This window comes from Triturus cristatus, chromosome 1_2 (genome assembly GCF_964204655.1).
Source record: "Triturus cristatus chromosome 1_2, aTriCri1.1, whole genome shotgun sequence".
Lineage (NCBI taxonomy): Eukaryota > Metazoa > Chordata > Amphibia > Caudata > Salamandridae > Triturus > Triturus cristatus.
The window spans coordinates 921106060-921118137 of record NC_140580.1 but is presented as its reverse complement, the minus strand read 5'-3'; the positions used below and the strand labels follow the sequence as shown (position 1 = coordinate 921118137).

Genomic DNA, 12078 nt, shown 5'->3' with positions numbered 1-12078 from the left:
TTCCGCCATTATATGCGACCTGCTGTCAATCCCTTAGGTCTGCTCGAGTACCGGATTTCTGGAAGTTGGCAGTGGTGTCTCCACTTCTTAAGAAGGAAACTTTGGATCCTTCTTGCCCAGCCAATTACAGGCCCATTTCCCTTCACCCTTTTCCAATCAAAATCTTGGAGAAATGGGCTACAAAACATCTTTCCAGCTATCTGGAGACCAATGCATGCCTGGATGTGGCCCAATTTGGATTTAGACCAGCCCATGGGACAGAGTCAGCACTGGTGACTGTGCTAGATGACCTCAGGACGCATGCCGACCAAGGACGGGCAGCCTTTTTAGTGCTGCTCGACATGTCGGCCGCGTTCGACACGGTCAGCCACACGATCTTGATCAGGAGGTTGGAGGAAGTGGGGGTGACTGGCTTGGCCCTTGATTGGCTGGTGTCTTATCTGGATAACAGACACCAGGTAGTGGCCCTGCCACCGTTCAAATCTACCATCAGAAGGGTTGGGCAGGGCGTGCCTCAGGGGTCAGCCATCAGTCCTATCCTCTTCAATCTTTACCTCCGCCCCCTGATCAAGCTGATAAAATCTTTTGGCATCGCAGTCACCAACTATGCGGATGACACCCAACTTATCTTCTCGTTTGAGGGTAAGGAGGCGGTGTCGCAAGAGGTCTTCCACCGTTGCATGACCTCTACGGCAGATTGGTTATGCCACAACTCTTTACAATTCAACAGTTCCAAAACGGAGGTTTTACATTGTTCAATAGACCGTACCCCCAGGCCTCTTCCGTCGGACTTTTGGCCCCCTTCCTTCCAGGGCACTAGTGCACCGGCAGACTGTGTGCGGAATTTGGGAGTATTTTTCGGCTCCAATCTTCAATTGGATGTATCCGTTAACAAAATAGTGGCAACGTGCATGGCTTTGCTTCGCACGCTGAGGAAGATCCTACCACTGCTCCCAGCACAGGCTAGACCAGAGGTAGTGCGGAACACCATCTTAAGTAGACTTGACTACTGTAACGCACTACTTCTGGGAGCCCCGGTGACTCTGGTGGGAAACTTGCAGCGCGTGCAGAATTTTGCTGCTAAATTGGCCCTGTCACGCCGGCGTGCTGATTCCTCATTGCGCTCAGGGACCTCCACTGGCAGCCAGTCACCCAGCGGATCGAATTTAAAGCCCTCTGCATAGTTTTTAGGGCCCTTCATGAACAAGGTCCCATCCCTTTGCAGAACATGTTCTCGTGGTACACTCCGTCTAGATCTCTCCGCTCTGCCACAGCCTGCTTGGTGGTAGTCCCTAAAATCCTGAGGACTCGGTTGGGAGGCCGGTCTTTCAGGTTCTCAGCAGCAACTCTGTGGAACTCTTTACCGCTGGCTTTGAGGAGTGTGGGAGATCTTCATTCTTTTAAGAAAGCTTTGAAAACACATCTCTTCCCAAGAGTGGAGTGGTGAGCAGCCAAAATATCGAAACTAAAATATCTACCTACACAAATATCGAGTTTTTAATATCGATGGGACAGAATATCGATGTCAATAATTTCTATGGACAGAATATCGATCCTAAGGTAAGTATTTTAATATCGATGTTAGTAATATCGATGTTAGTAATATCGACATCAAATATATCGATTTTACTAATACTGATGTTACTAATATCGATATTTATATTATTGTTATGTATTTTATTATGTATTTAATATGTATGTGTTAAATGGTTTTAGTTAAGTGTTCTACTGGTTTTAACATATATGTAGTCAAAAGGAATCAAAAGCAAAATCAGGCCCTCATAGATATAGAACGGGCCCAAAGTTTGGGTCCCAAATTCAAACAACACTAATCGGGAGCTGAAACCACACTAGGAGATACATCAGACATGAAACGAACAACAAAGAGTTCAACATGTTGGTTTGATATAAAAAAATAAATTTCAAGTTTATTTAGTTATTTTTTTTGTTTGTAGATACACATAATATAAATAAACTATTTTTATATATTTTGTTTGGTAGACAACATTTTTTTTATATATAGTGCAATTGGGTGATATGATATGAAAAACAACAATACATAAAATTGGTGTATAAAACAGTGACATGTCCCACTCAGCATTCAACACATACATACCCACAATCATTCATCACAACTCAAGAACAATAGATCAAGAACAGATAATAAAATTCAGACAAAAACAAGTGTATCGTACAAATAAATAACAAAAAAGAAACATATCAGGAGTGCGAGCGCCAATATTTTTTAATTGGTAATTAATGTTTCATAATTATTATTTTGCGGTATATATTTTTTTAAATGGTTAAATATATTTTAATTGGTATTTACTTTTTAATAATTCATATGTTTTTGGTTATGAGAAATATTTTATCGTTTAATATTTATTATTTGGTAATTAATATTTATTAATTATTATTTATTGGTATTTATTATTAATGTATTGTTATTTAATTATTCTTTGGTAGTTATGTTTGTAATAATTATTTATTGGTATTTGTAAATAATTTGGAGTTATTTAATAATTAAATCACTAATTATTTTAAAGAATTATTTTATTTATAACTATGTTATTTTTAACTTCTACTCTATCCAACACTTTCCCTACTGTTGCACCCTCTGGAGTTGGAATAGTAAATTTTATCCCTACGCTATCCAACACTTTCCGTACTGTTGCATTCTCTGGAGTTGGAATAGTAATTTTTACCCCTACGCTATCCAACACTTTCCCTACTGTTGCACTCTCTGGAGTGGGAATAGTAATTTTTACCCCTACGCTATCCAACACTTTCCCTACTGTTGCACTCTGTGGAGTTGGAATAGTAATTTTTACCCCTACGCTATCCAACACTTTCCCTACTGTTGCACTCTCTGGAGTTGGAATAGTAATTTTTACCCCTTCGCTATCCAACACTTTCCCTACTGTTGCACTCTCTGGAGTGGGAATAGTAATTTTTTCCCCTTCGCTATCCAACATTTTCCCTACTGTTGCACTCTCTGGAGTTGGAATAGTAATTTTTACCCCTACACTATCCAACACTTTCCCTACTGTTGCACTCTCTGGAGTGGGAATAGTAATTTTTACCCCTACGCTATCCAACACTTTCCCTACTGTTGCACTCTGTGGAGTTGGAATAGTAATTTTTACCCCTACGCTATCCAACACTTTCCCTACTGTTGCACTCTCTGGAGTGGGAATAGTAATTTTTACCCCTACGCTATCCAACACTTTCCCTACTGTTGCACTCTCTGGAGTGGGAATAGTAATTTTTACCCCTACGCTATCCAACACTTTCCCTACTGTTGCACTCTGTGGAGTTGGAATAGTAATTTTTACCCCTACGCTATCCAACACTTTCCCTACTGTTGCACTCTCTGGAGTTGGAATAGTAATTTTTACCCCTCCGCTATCCAACACTTTCCCTACTGTTGCACTCTCTGGAGTGGGAATAGTAATTTTTACCCCTACGCTATCCAACACTTTCCCTATTGTTACACTCCCTGGAGTGGAAATAGTAATTTTTAGCTCTACGCTATCCAACATTTTCTTTACTGTTTTTTTTTGAAGCTGGAGTAGTAGTTTTATTGTCGGTGCTATTTAATATATTTTGTATTATTTTAGCTAATGTAGTATATAATTAATTTTAACAATATTCAAATGTATTATATATAATTATTTAATTTTTATTCATGTTATTGTTTTATGTGTATGATGTATTTGTAATTTATAATAATTTTTAACAAGTTATAAGTTATTAAAACAATTATTAAAATGTATTATTAAGTAAGTATATGTATTATATATCATATGTATATGTTTAATTAATGTTTTATTACATTATATATATTAATTATTAATTTTAAACATTATAACATATATTTAATTATGTTTATTTTATTTATAAGTATTTGGTTTATTTTACATATTTTTTTTAACTAAAAAATACTTTATATTTTTAATAACGATATTTTTGACATTCTATATTTTATTTTCGATATTTTTGTACTTACCATGTTGTAGATAGGATCTCGATATTCTTGTCATCGATATTTTTGTGTCGATATTTTTGTAGGTCGATTTTCTGTCCGTCGATATTCTGTCAGACATTCGAGTGGCGTAAATCATACAGTGGTTGATAACATCGTGCAGGTTCCATCAAAAGTCTAAGCGCCAGGATGCCCGTTGGGTGACAGTCAATGCGCTATACAAGTATACCTATAGAGATATATATATATATACACACAAGTATCTGCCTACCTCTACATCTGACATGGATGCCAAAAATCCCTGATGCTTGCAAGGAAAGCCCAAAACCACAGAAAAACAAAACATAGCTCCATTGTCCTTCTCTCAAGTCAAGGTTGAGCTAGAGCAGGCCTTCCCATGTATGCCTGGCCTCCTAACATTCCCAGTGACTTTTACCCATTTGCTAGTCAATTGCACACTCTCCACTGGTACAGAGGATAAAATATTGTTACAAGTAATCACATTCAATACCTGGAAAAGAAGACCACATGCACAAGCAGAACTCTCCAGTCTTCAGACGGTCCTTGTAGTCAAACACCATTGTGTTTACCCAGGCAATTGGACAGTCCTGGTGAATGAGAAAAAAAGAAAATAGAATGTCAGTAAAAATGAGAGAAAGAAAAACATAACGAACAAGCAATAAGTACAGTGAAATTGATATAAGCTGTGAAAGCTAAATAAAGCAAGTGAAAGAAAAAAGTAAGAAAGAAAAGAAGAGTTAGCATGTGCTAGACAGAGACTACCAGTTACATGTCACAATAACAAGAAATCTATCAGCGTTTGAGAAAGTCTGTCATTGACAAAGAAGGATAAGTTACTTACCTGTAATCCTAGTTCTCTTCCAGGGGTATCCTCATCAAAGTCATAAGCACTGAATATTCCCGCCCATATGTGGGGACCCCGGAAATAATAAAAATGATATATGAAATATATATATATATATATATATATACAGCTATATATATATATATTCACTGAAAAAACCATAGGTTTCACACATGTTATAGTTAGCTGGAAATTTTACTGATAAAAAACCAATGAAATTCCCCCGTTATAGTTACTGTAGGCAACTATAACTCACGCGACCGTAATCCTCTGCTGATGCTAATACTGTATTTAGACACTTATTTGCCCATGTCTTCTTCCATTAAATTTTAGCTATACATATATTACAAATTTTTTTTTTCATAAAGACACATATGTCATCAGCAGAGGATTACGGTCGCGTGAGTTATAGTTGCCTACAGTAACTATAACGGGGGAATTTCATTGGTTTTTTATCAGTAAAATTTCCAGCTAACTATAACATGTGTGAAACCTATGGTTTTTTCAGTGAATTAGCAAGGTTTTTTAAATGCTAATTCCTAACTATAACGTGTGTGAAACCTATGGTTTTTTCAGTGAATTTGTACGGTTTTTTAAATGCTAAGTTACTTTACGCCATTCGTGGCGTGCGCACCCACTTAACGCAGTTCGTTCCGTGCGCGCAAGGTGGGCACGTTACGCACCGAGGACATATTATGCGCTTCCTTGTGATAGGTAATCTGTTAAATTTAATTTGTAAGTGATGACAATAATATGCCATGCACAGAGAGTGTGTTTTTTGTGTTTTTTTGTGTTTTTTTAAAATATTTTTTAGCGTAAGCGCACGGTACGCGTACGGTAAGCGTAATCGGCAAAATTTTCAAAAAATAAAAATTTACCGTTTTTGGCCTTGGGGGATCTTTGAGGACTCAACTAACATGGCTATGTGCATGGGCGCTGTCTAAACAGCCCCTTTATATGTTTTTTGCCTTTGTTTACAGCCCCTCCCTCACAGTGCGAGAGAGAAAATGGCGGCCGCCGCTTCCTGGTTTCGACCGATTTGAATGTTTACTAAGATCTAAGAGCCAATCAGAATCGCGCTCGCGCACGCCACCGTACGCGTACGGTAAGCGTACCGTAAGCGCACCGTAAGCTGGCTCAGATATATATATTGATTTAAAGGCTATTTTCTCAGAATCTACTGAACAGATTTACACCAAACCAACAAAAGGCACTTCCTTGACCTGAGGACTACCTCTCTGCCAAATTTCAAGTAATTCTGTTCAGCCGTTCGGGCTGTAGCTGTGTCTAAAGGTCCTATGGAAAAATGCATGGGAAAAACGCGTTTTGGGACCCCCCTTTTATCTCAGCCCCCGCTTGACGAATCCCCCCCGAGACTTTCAGGGTAGGAGCGGAGCGTAGCGCCCCACCTATTTTGAAAAATTTGCGAGGATTCGTCAACCGGCGCCAAAGTTATTCAAAATAGAATGTTGAGGATTTCCTATGGAAACGTGGTCCTAACTATAACTACCTACTGGCGACCGCCAGTAGGTAATATATATATATATATATATATATATATATTATATATATATATATATATATATATATATATATATAAACATATATTATTTGTTCTCATATCAATGCAGCTTTCATATAGGAGGCTAAAACAATGCAATAAAAAACACCATAAACTGCTTTTGCAAATATACATAATATATGTATAAAACACTTGAGGGCAAGATGCACTTGAACTCTGTTTTTAATGAGTAAAAACTCATGAGTAAACTGCAAAAGAAACACAGTCATTGTTGGCCTACAGCCTGCATTGTAAAACAACATAGAAAATGAAAGCAATCATTCATAACAAACTGACACCGTGCCCCTAGCTTCCCATCATGCCCCAGGGATGACAGTTAGGTCAGTTGTTCTTTGTGCAACCCTGAAGATCAGGGCACCAATATAATATTTAACAGTGACATAATCTCATTTGCCTGGGGAGGAGGGTGGGTTGCTTTGATGAGGATACCCCTGGAAGAGAACTTGGATTACAGGTAAGTAACTTATCCTTCTCTTCCAGGGGATCTTCATCAATAGTCATAAGCACTGAATAGAATAGCAAGCCCAACGACCACCTGCAGGCAAATGAGAAAACAAAGTGATGCAGTTAACAAAAACTGAAAAATTCAGCTGTTGAACCGATTCCTCAAGGTGGCTTGGCGTACTTGAGTGTCTGCTCTAGTATCTGAGTCAAGACAGTAATGTCTTGTAAATGTATGCACTGATCTCCAAGTGGCTGCTTCGCAGATCTCAGAGAGTGGTACATTATTGAGAAGAAGTCGTAGCCGCTTTTCCTCTCGTGGAATGCGCTTTTGGAGCGGACAAAAGAGGCTTCTGTGCTAACTGGTAAGCCAATTTTATGCATGAGACTATCCATCTGGCGATGGACCGTTTTGATGCTGGGGAACCTGTTCTGACTGCACCATAATTAACAAATAGTCGATCAGACTTTCTCAAGGGCGTCGACCTGTCTAGATAAAACTTCAACACCCTTTTAAGGTCTATCGAATGTAGAGCCCTCTCAGCTGGAGTGGAGGGATTGGGAAAAAAGGTCGGAAGAGAAATGGTCTGATTTACATGAAAATCGGACACCACCTTCGGAGGATAAGAAGGATGTGTTCTAAGGACTACCCTATTGAGATGAAAAACCAAAAAGGGCTATTTTGAACAGAGGGCCTGAATCTCGCTCACCCTACGAGCTGAGGTAATGGCTACCATGAAAGCTACCTTCCACGTAAGGTGCTGCAAGGTTGCTTTGTGGATAGGCTCAAAGGGTGGACCCATCAATTTTGAGAGTACCAAATTCAGCTACCAAGGAGGTGAAGGAGGTCGAACCAGAGGGTAGACCTTCTTAAGACCCTGCTGGAAATCCTTCACCACCTGTAACTGAAAGAACGAGTGCTGAGAAGGAGAATGCCTGTACGCCGTAATGGCAGCCAGGTGTACCTTGATGGATGAAAATTTCAAACCTGCTCGGGCCAGGTGAAGCAAGTAGGGCAAAACTACCTCTTCCTGCCCCATGGTGGGACTACAATTATTTTGTACACACCAGATGTAAAAACGCTTCCGTTTGCAAGCATAAGAGTGTCTTGTAGATGGTCTCCTTGCTTCCTTTAATATGGACATGCAGTCCAGTGGAAGGCCTAGATGCGCATACTGGAGGACCTCAGGAGCCATGCCACCAAGTTCAGTGAGGGAAGGTTGGGGTGATGAATCCTTCCGTTCATCTTGGACAGCAGGTCCGGTCTGCAGGGCAGTCTCTTGTGTGAGCAGATTGACAGATGCAGAAGGTCCAGGTACCACCACTGTCTCGGCCAGTGCGGAGCAATCAGAATCATTGTGGTGTCTGAGTGTAATAGCTTGGTCACCACCTTCGGGATGAGAGGTAGAGGTGGAAAGGAGTACACAAATGCCCCTGACCAGTCGATTAAAAGGGCATTCCCCTTCGACCCTGGTCGGTAGTATCTTGAGGTGAAGTCTCAGTATTTTGTATTTTCGTCATCTGCAAACAGATCTATGCTTGGACGGCCCCAAGCCTGGAAGATATTTTCGACCACCTCGTCGTTGAGGACCCAGTCCTGCTGTTCCTCGAAATGGCGGCTGAGGGCATCCGCTTGAAAATTCTGCTCTCCCGGCAGATGAACTGCTGTGATGGATAGATCCCTCGACAGAAGCCAGTGCCAGAGGGTCTGCGCCTCCAGAGACAGAGTCCTCGAGCGAGTTCCTCCCTGCTTGTTCAGGTAGTACATGGTGGTGGTATTGTCCATCTGAACTAGGATGGAACTCGTCTGAATCGAAGGGAGGAAAGCTTTGAGAGCCAGATGAACAGCCCTCAGGTCCAGCTTGTTTATATGGTACAACTGCTCTTTTGAGGACCATAAGCCTTGCGTCTGGAGAGAACCCATGTGAGCTCCCCATCCTTGCAGGGATGCGTCTGTGATCAGAGTCTGAGACGGAGGAGATTGATGAAACGGTATTCCTACTCTCAGGTTGCCCTTTTTCATCCACCACGGAATGGATGCTCTGGCTGCATGCGATAGACAGATCTTGTCCTCCCAGCAAGAAGAACACTCATCCCATTTGTCATCCAGATCTTGCTGCAGAGGACGCATTTTCAATCTGGCATTGGGCACCAGAAAAATGCAGGATGCCATCTACCCCAGCAGAGAGGCGATCTGATGCACCGACAACAGTTTGCTCTTTAAAATCTGTCTGCCTTTGTGAATGATGGATAATTGTCTCTCCTCCGAAGGTAACACTTTTCCTCTTTCGGAGTCTATCTGCGCCCCCAGGTAGTGGATCGTTTGAGTGGGCTGCTGCGTCGACTTCTCGAAGTTCACGTGAAGGCCCAGTTTCTGACAAAGCGTTAAGCGCTGCTGGAAATGGCTCATTACACTTTGTGGAGAAGGGCCTTTCAGCAACCAATTGTCCAGGTCGGGGTAGACGAAGATACCTCTGCGTCGCAGAGCAGCTGCCACTACTGCCATGTACTTCGTGAACACCCGAGGAGCTGACTTCAGCCCGAAGGGCACAACTTTGAATTGATAAAGGGACGTTCCGACTATGAAGCATAGGTATTGTCGGTGATGCTAGTTTATGGGCACATGAAAAAAAGCATCTTGCAGATCCACCGAACACATCCAATCCCCTTTGCGAAACTTTTCTCGTTTTATGGACTTGTTGAGTGCTCGTAGATCCAGAATGGGTCTGTATTCCGACTTTTGCCCTTTTTTCTTTACCAGGAAATATCTGGAATAAACTCCTCGACCTCTTTGATATCGTGGGACCTTCTCTATGGCTGACTTTTGGAGAAGGATGTCCACTTCCCTCTGCAGCATGTTGATCTGGTGGCATAATGACGTCACTGGAGGGATCGAGGGAGGACGACATCGGAAACGTAGAGAGTACCCATTCTGCAGCGTAGCCAACACCCATTGGTCTTTTGTGATGGCTCGCCACTCTTGCAGATGATTGTGAACACTTCCTCCAACTGGAGTGGTAAATGGTAAAGGAGGAAGCGGGTACTCATTGCTTGGCTGGAGTTTTTGTTGAGGTAGAGGACTGACGGTTCCCTCCTCTTCCCCTGTTGGATCGTTGGTTTTGATATTGCGATTTTTGCTGACCCCGTTGGTTTTGGTTCTTTTGCCAATGAGAGGTTTGAGCCCTCTGTTGGAAGGAACAGCGATCCGTATTGTGGTAACGGCGACAAAACTCTTTTTTCTTTTCTAGCCCCACCGCCTTGAGGGTATATAGCTCAGTCTTCATCCATGCCATTTCTTCATCTGTGTGTGTGCCGAACAACGATGAACCGGAAAATGGCAGGTTGAGAATCCGGGACTGCGCCTCTGGCTTCAGTGCTTTAAGGCGAAGCCATGAAGATCTTCTGGCACATATTCCGTGTCCGTAGGAGTGTGCTGAAAAAGTAGCTCCGTCCGCCGCAGCACTAATTACTTGGTTCGCCATCAAGCTGCCCTCCTGTAAAACTTCCTCGAAGTCCTTACGGTCTTCCTTGGGCAATTTCTCTGTAAACCTCTGCAGAGAATCCCATAAAGCTCTATCGTATCGTCCCAAGAGAGCTGAAGCACTGGAGACCTTAATCATGGAAGCCGAAGTGCCACATACTTTTCTCCCTTATGAGTCTTGTGCCTTGCTCTCCTTGTCTGGTGGTACTGTAGACGAGAAGGCTACTGAATGGGTTTTTCTGGCAGCGGCCACAATCACTGAGTCCGGTGGTGGGTCTGACTTTAGGGAAGAGGGATCCCCCTCCGGTGGACGATACTTTTTTAGAATTCTTGCCGGGCAGTGTTAAGAGTGGCCGGCGTGAGGAAAATGGCCATCATAGGTTTAAGAAGACCCGGTACTAATGGAAGTACCGGGCGAGAAGATGTTCTCTGATTCAAAGTCTCAAAAATAACTGAAGAAGTACTCTGCTGAACCGGCATAGGAATGTTCAGTTTAGCCGCCCCCCCTAGAAAGCACGTCCTGGAATGTGCTTACATCGTCCACAGGAGAGATCTTCGATGGTGGACTGTCAGTAAGGGTGGGCGAGTAGTCTCTTTTTGAAGAATATGTAGAAGAGGAGGAAGGTGTTGGAGACCTGCGTCTCCTACTGGTACGTGATCTTGATCTCCTCCTAGAGGGTGGAGCAGGAGAGTGTGTATGAGCTCTTCCTCTTCGTGGAGAAAGAGCTGCATCCTGAGCTAGGCGAGCTAGAGGAGACCTGAGAGCCGGACTCGGAGCTCGTCGAACACCAGTCGTCTGGGTCTTGTCAACCCAGACGTGTAATGGTTGCATCCATCTGGGAGAGAGATGAATGGAAGGAGACCTCTCCTCTCCAACCAGAGAACGACGTGGGGATTTCCGTCCTTCTCGATGAGTTTCTTCTACCTGATGATGTCCAGAGGGAGAGTCCTGGCCACTTGCAGACGAGATAATCACCTATGGAGAACCGGACCTGGCAATGGAACGGCGGGAGCCTGCTCTCAACGTCGATGAAGGAGACGGAGAGAGACTTACACGGACTGACACTGACGGAGACCTCTGTCTCAACGTGGTCCTTGACGGAGATCGTTGTCTCGATGTCGATCTTCTTGATCTCGGCGAAGGCATACGCCTCGACGCCAACTGCCTCGATGGAGACCTAAGTCTCGACGTCTACCTTCTTCTCTTCGACGGAGGACTCTGCCTCGACGTCGACCTTCTTGTTGCCGACAGAGACTGCTGCCTCGACGTCGATCGTCCTCGACTTGACGGAGACTTCTGCCTCAATGTCCATCATCTTCGCCTCGACGGAGACTTCTGCCTCGACGTCGATCATCTTCGCCTCGACAGAGACTTTTGCCTTGACGTCGATCGTCTTCGCTTCGATGGAGGCTCCTGCCTCGACGTCGAACGTCTTTGCTTCAACAGAGGCTCCTGCCTCAATGTCGAACGCTTTCCCTGCGACGGAGGATCTTGTCTCGACGTCGGTTGTGACAACGACAGAGACGGCGGTCTCGACGTCGCGTGTCTGGATGACGTCGATGGAAGCTTCTGCCTCTACGCCGATAAATGGATGTCCTTCGACGCTGATCTCTGCTGAGTCAACGACGGGGACTTCGGTCTCGACGTTGAAGATGTAGACTTACGTCTTGGCGTCGATGATCTGTGTCTCGACGTCGATCGTAGTCGAAGTCTCGATGGCAGA

The 12078-nt window shown here is 43.2% G+C and overlaps 1 protein-coding gene across 7 annotated transcripts in view; it reads right to left on the bottom strand.

The window, feature by feature from the left end:
* Positions 1 to 12078, bottom strand: part of PIK3CD (phosphatidylinositol-4,5-bisphosphate 3-kinase catalytic subunit delta) — a 671014-nt gene that overhangs the window by 317960 nt on the left and 340976 nt on the right. For all 7 annotated transcript variants that reach the window (XM_085609767.1, XM_085609777.1, XM_085609774.1 and 4 more), the window contains one exon: positions 4497 to 4593. In XM_085609767.1, the coding sequence (XP_085465893.1) occupies positions 4497 to 4593 (97 nt within the window). The remainder of the gene's footprint in view (positions 1 to 4496; positions 4594 to 12078) is intronic.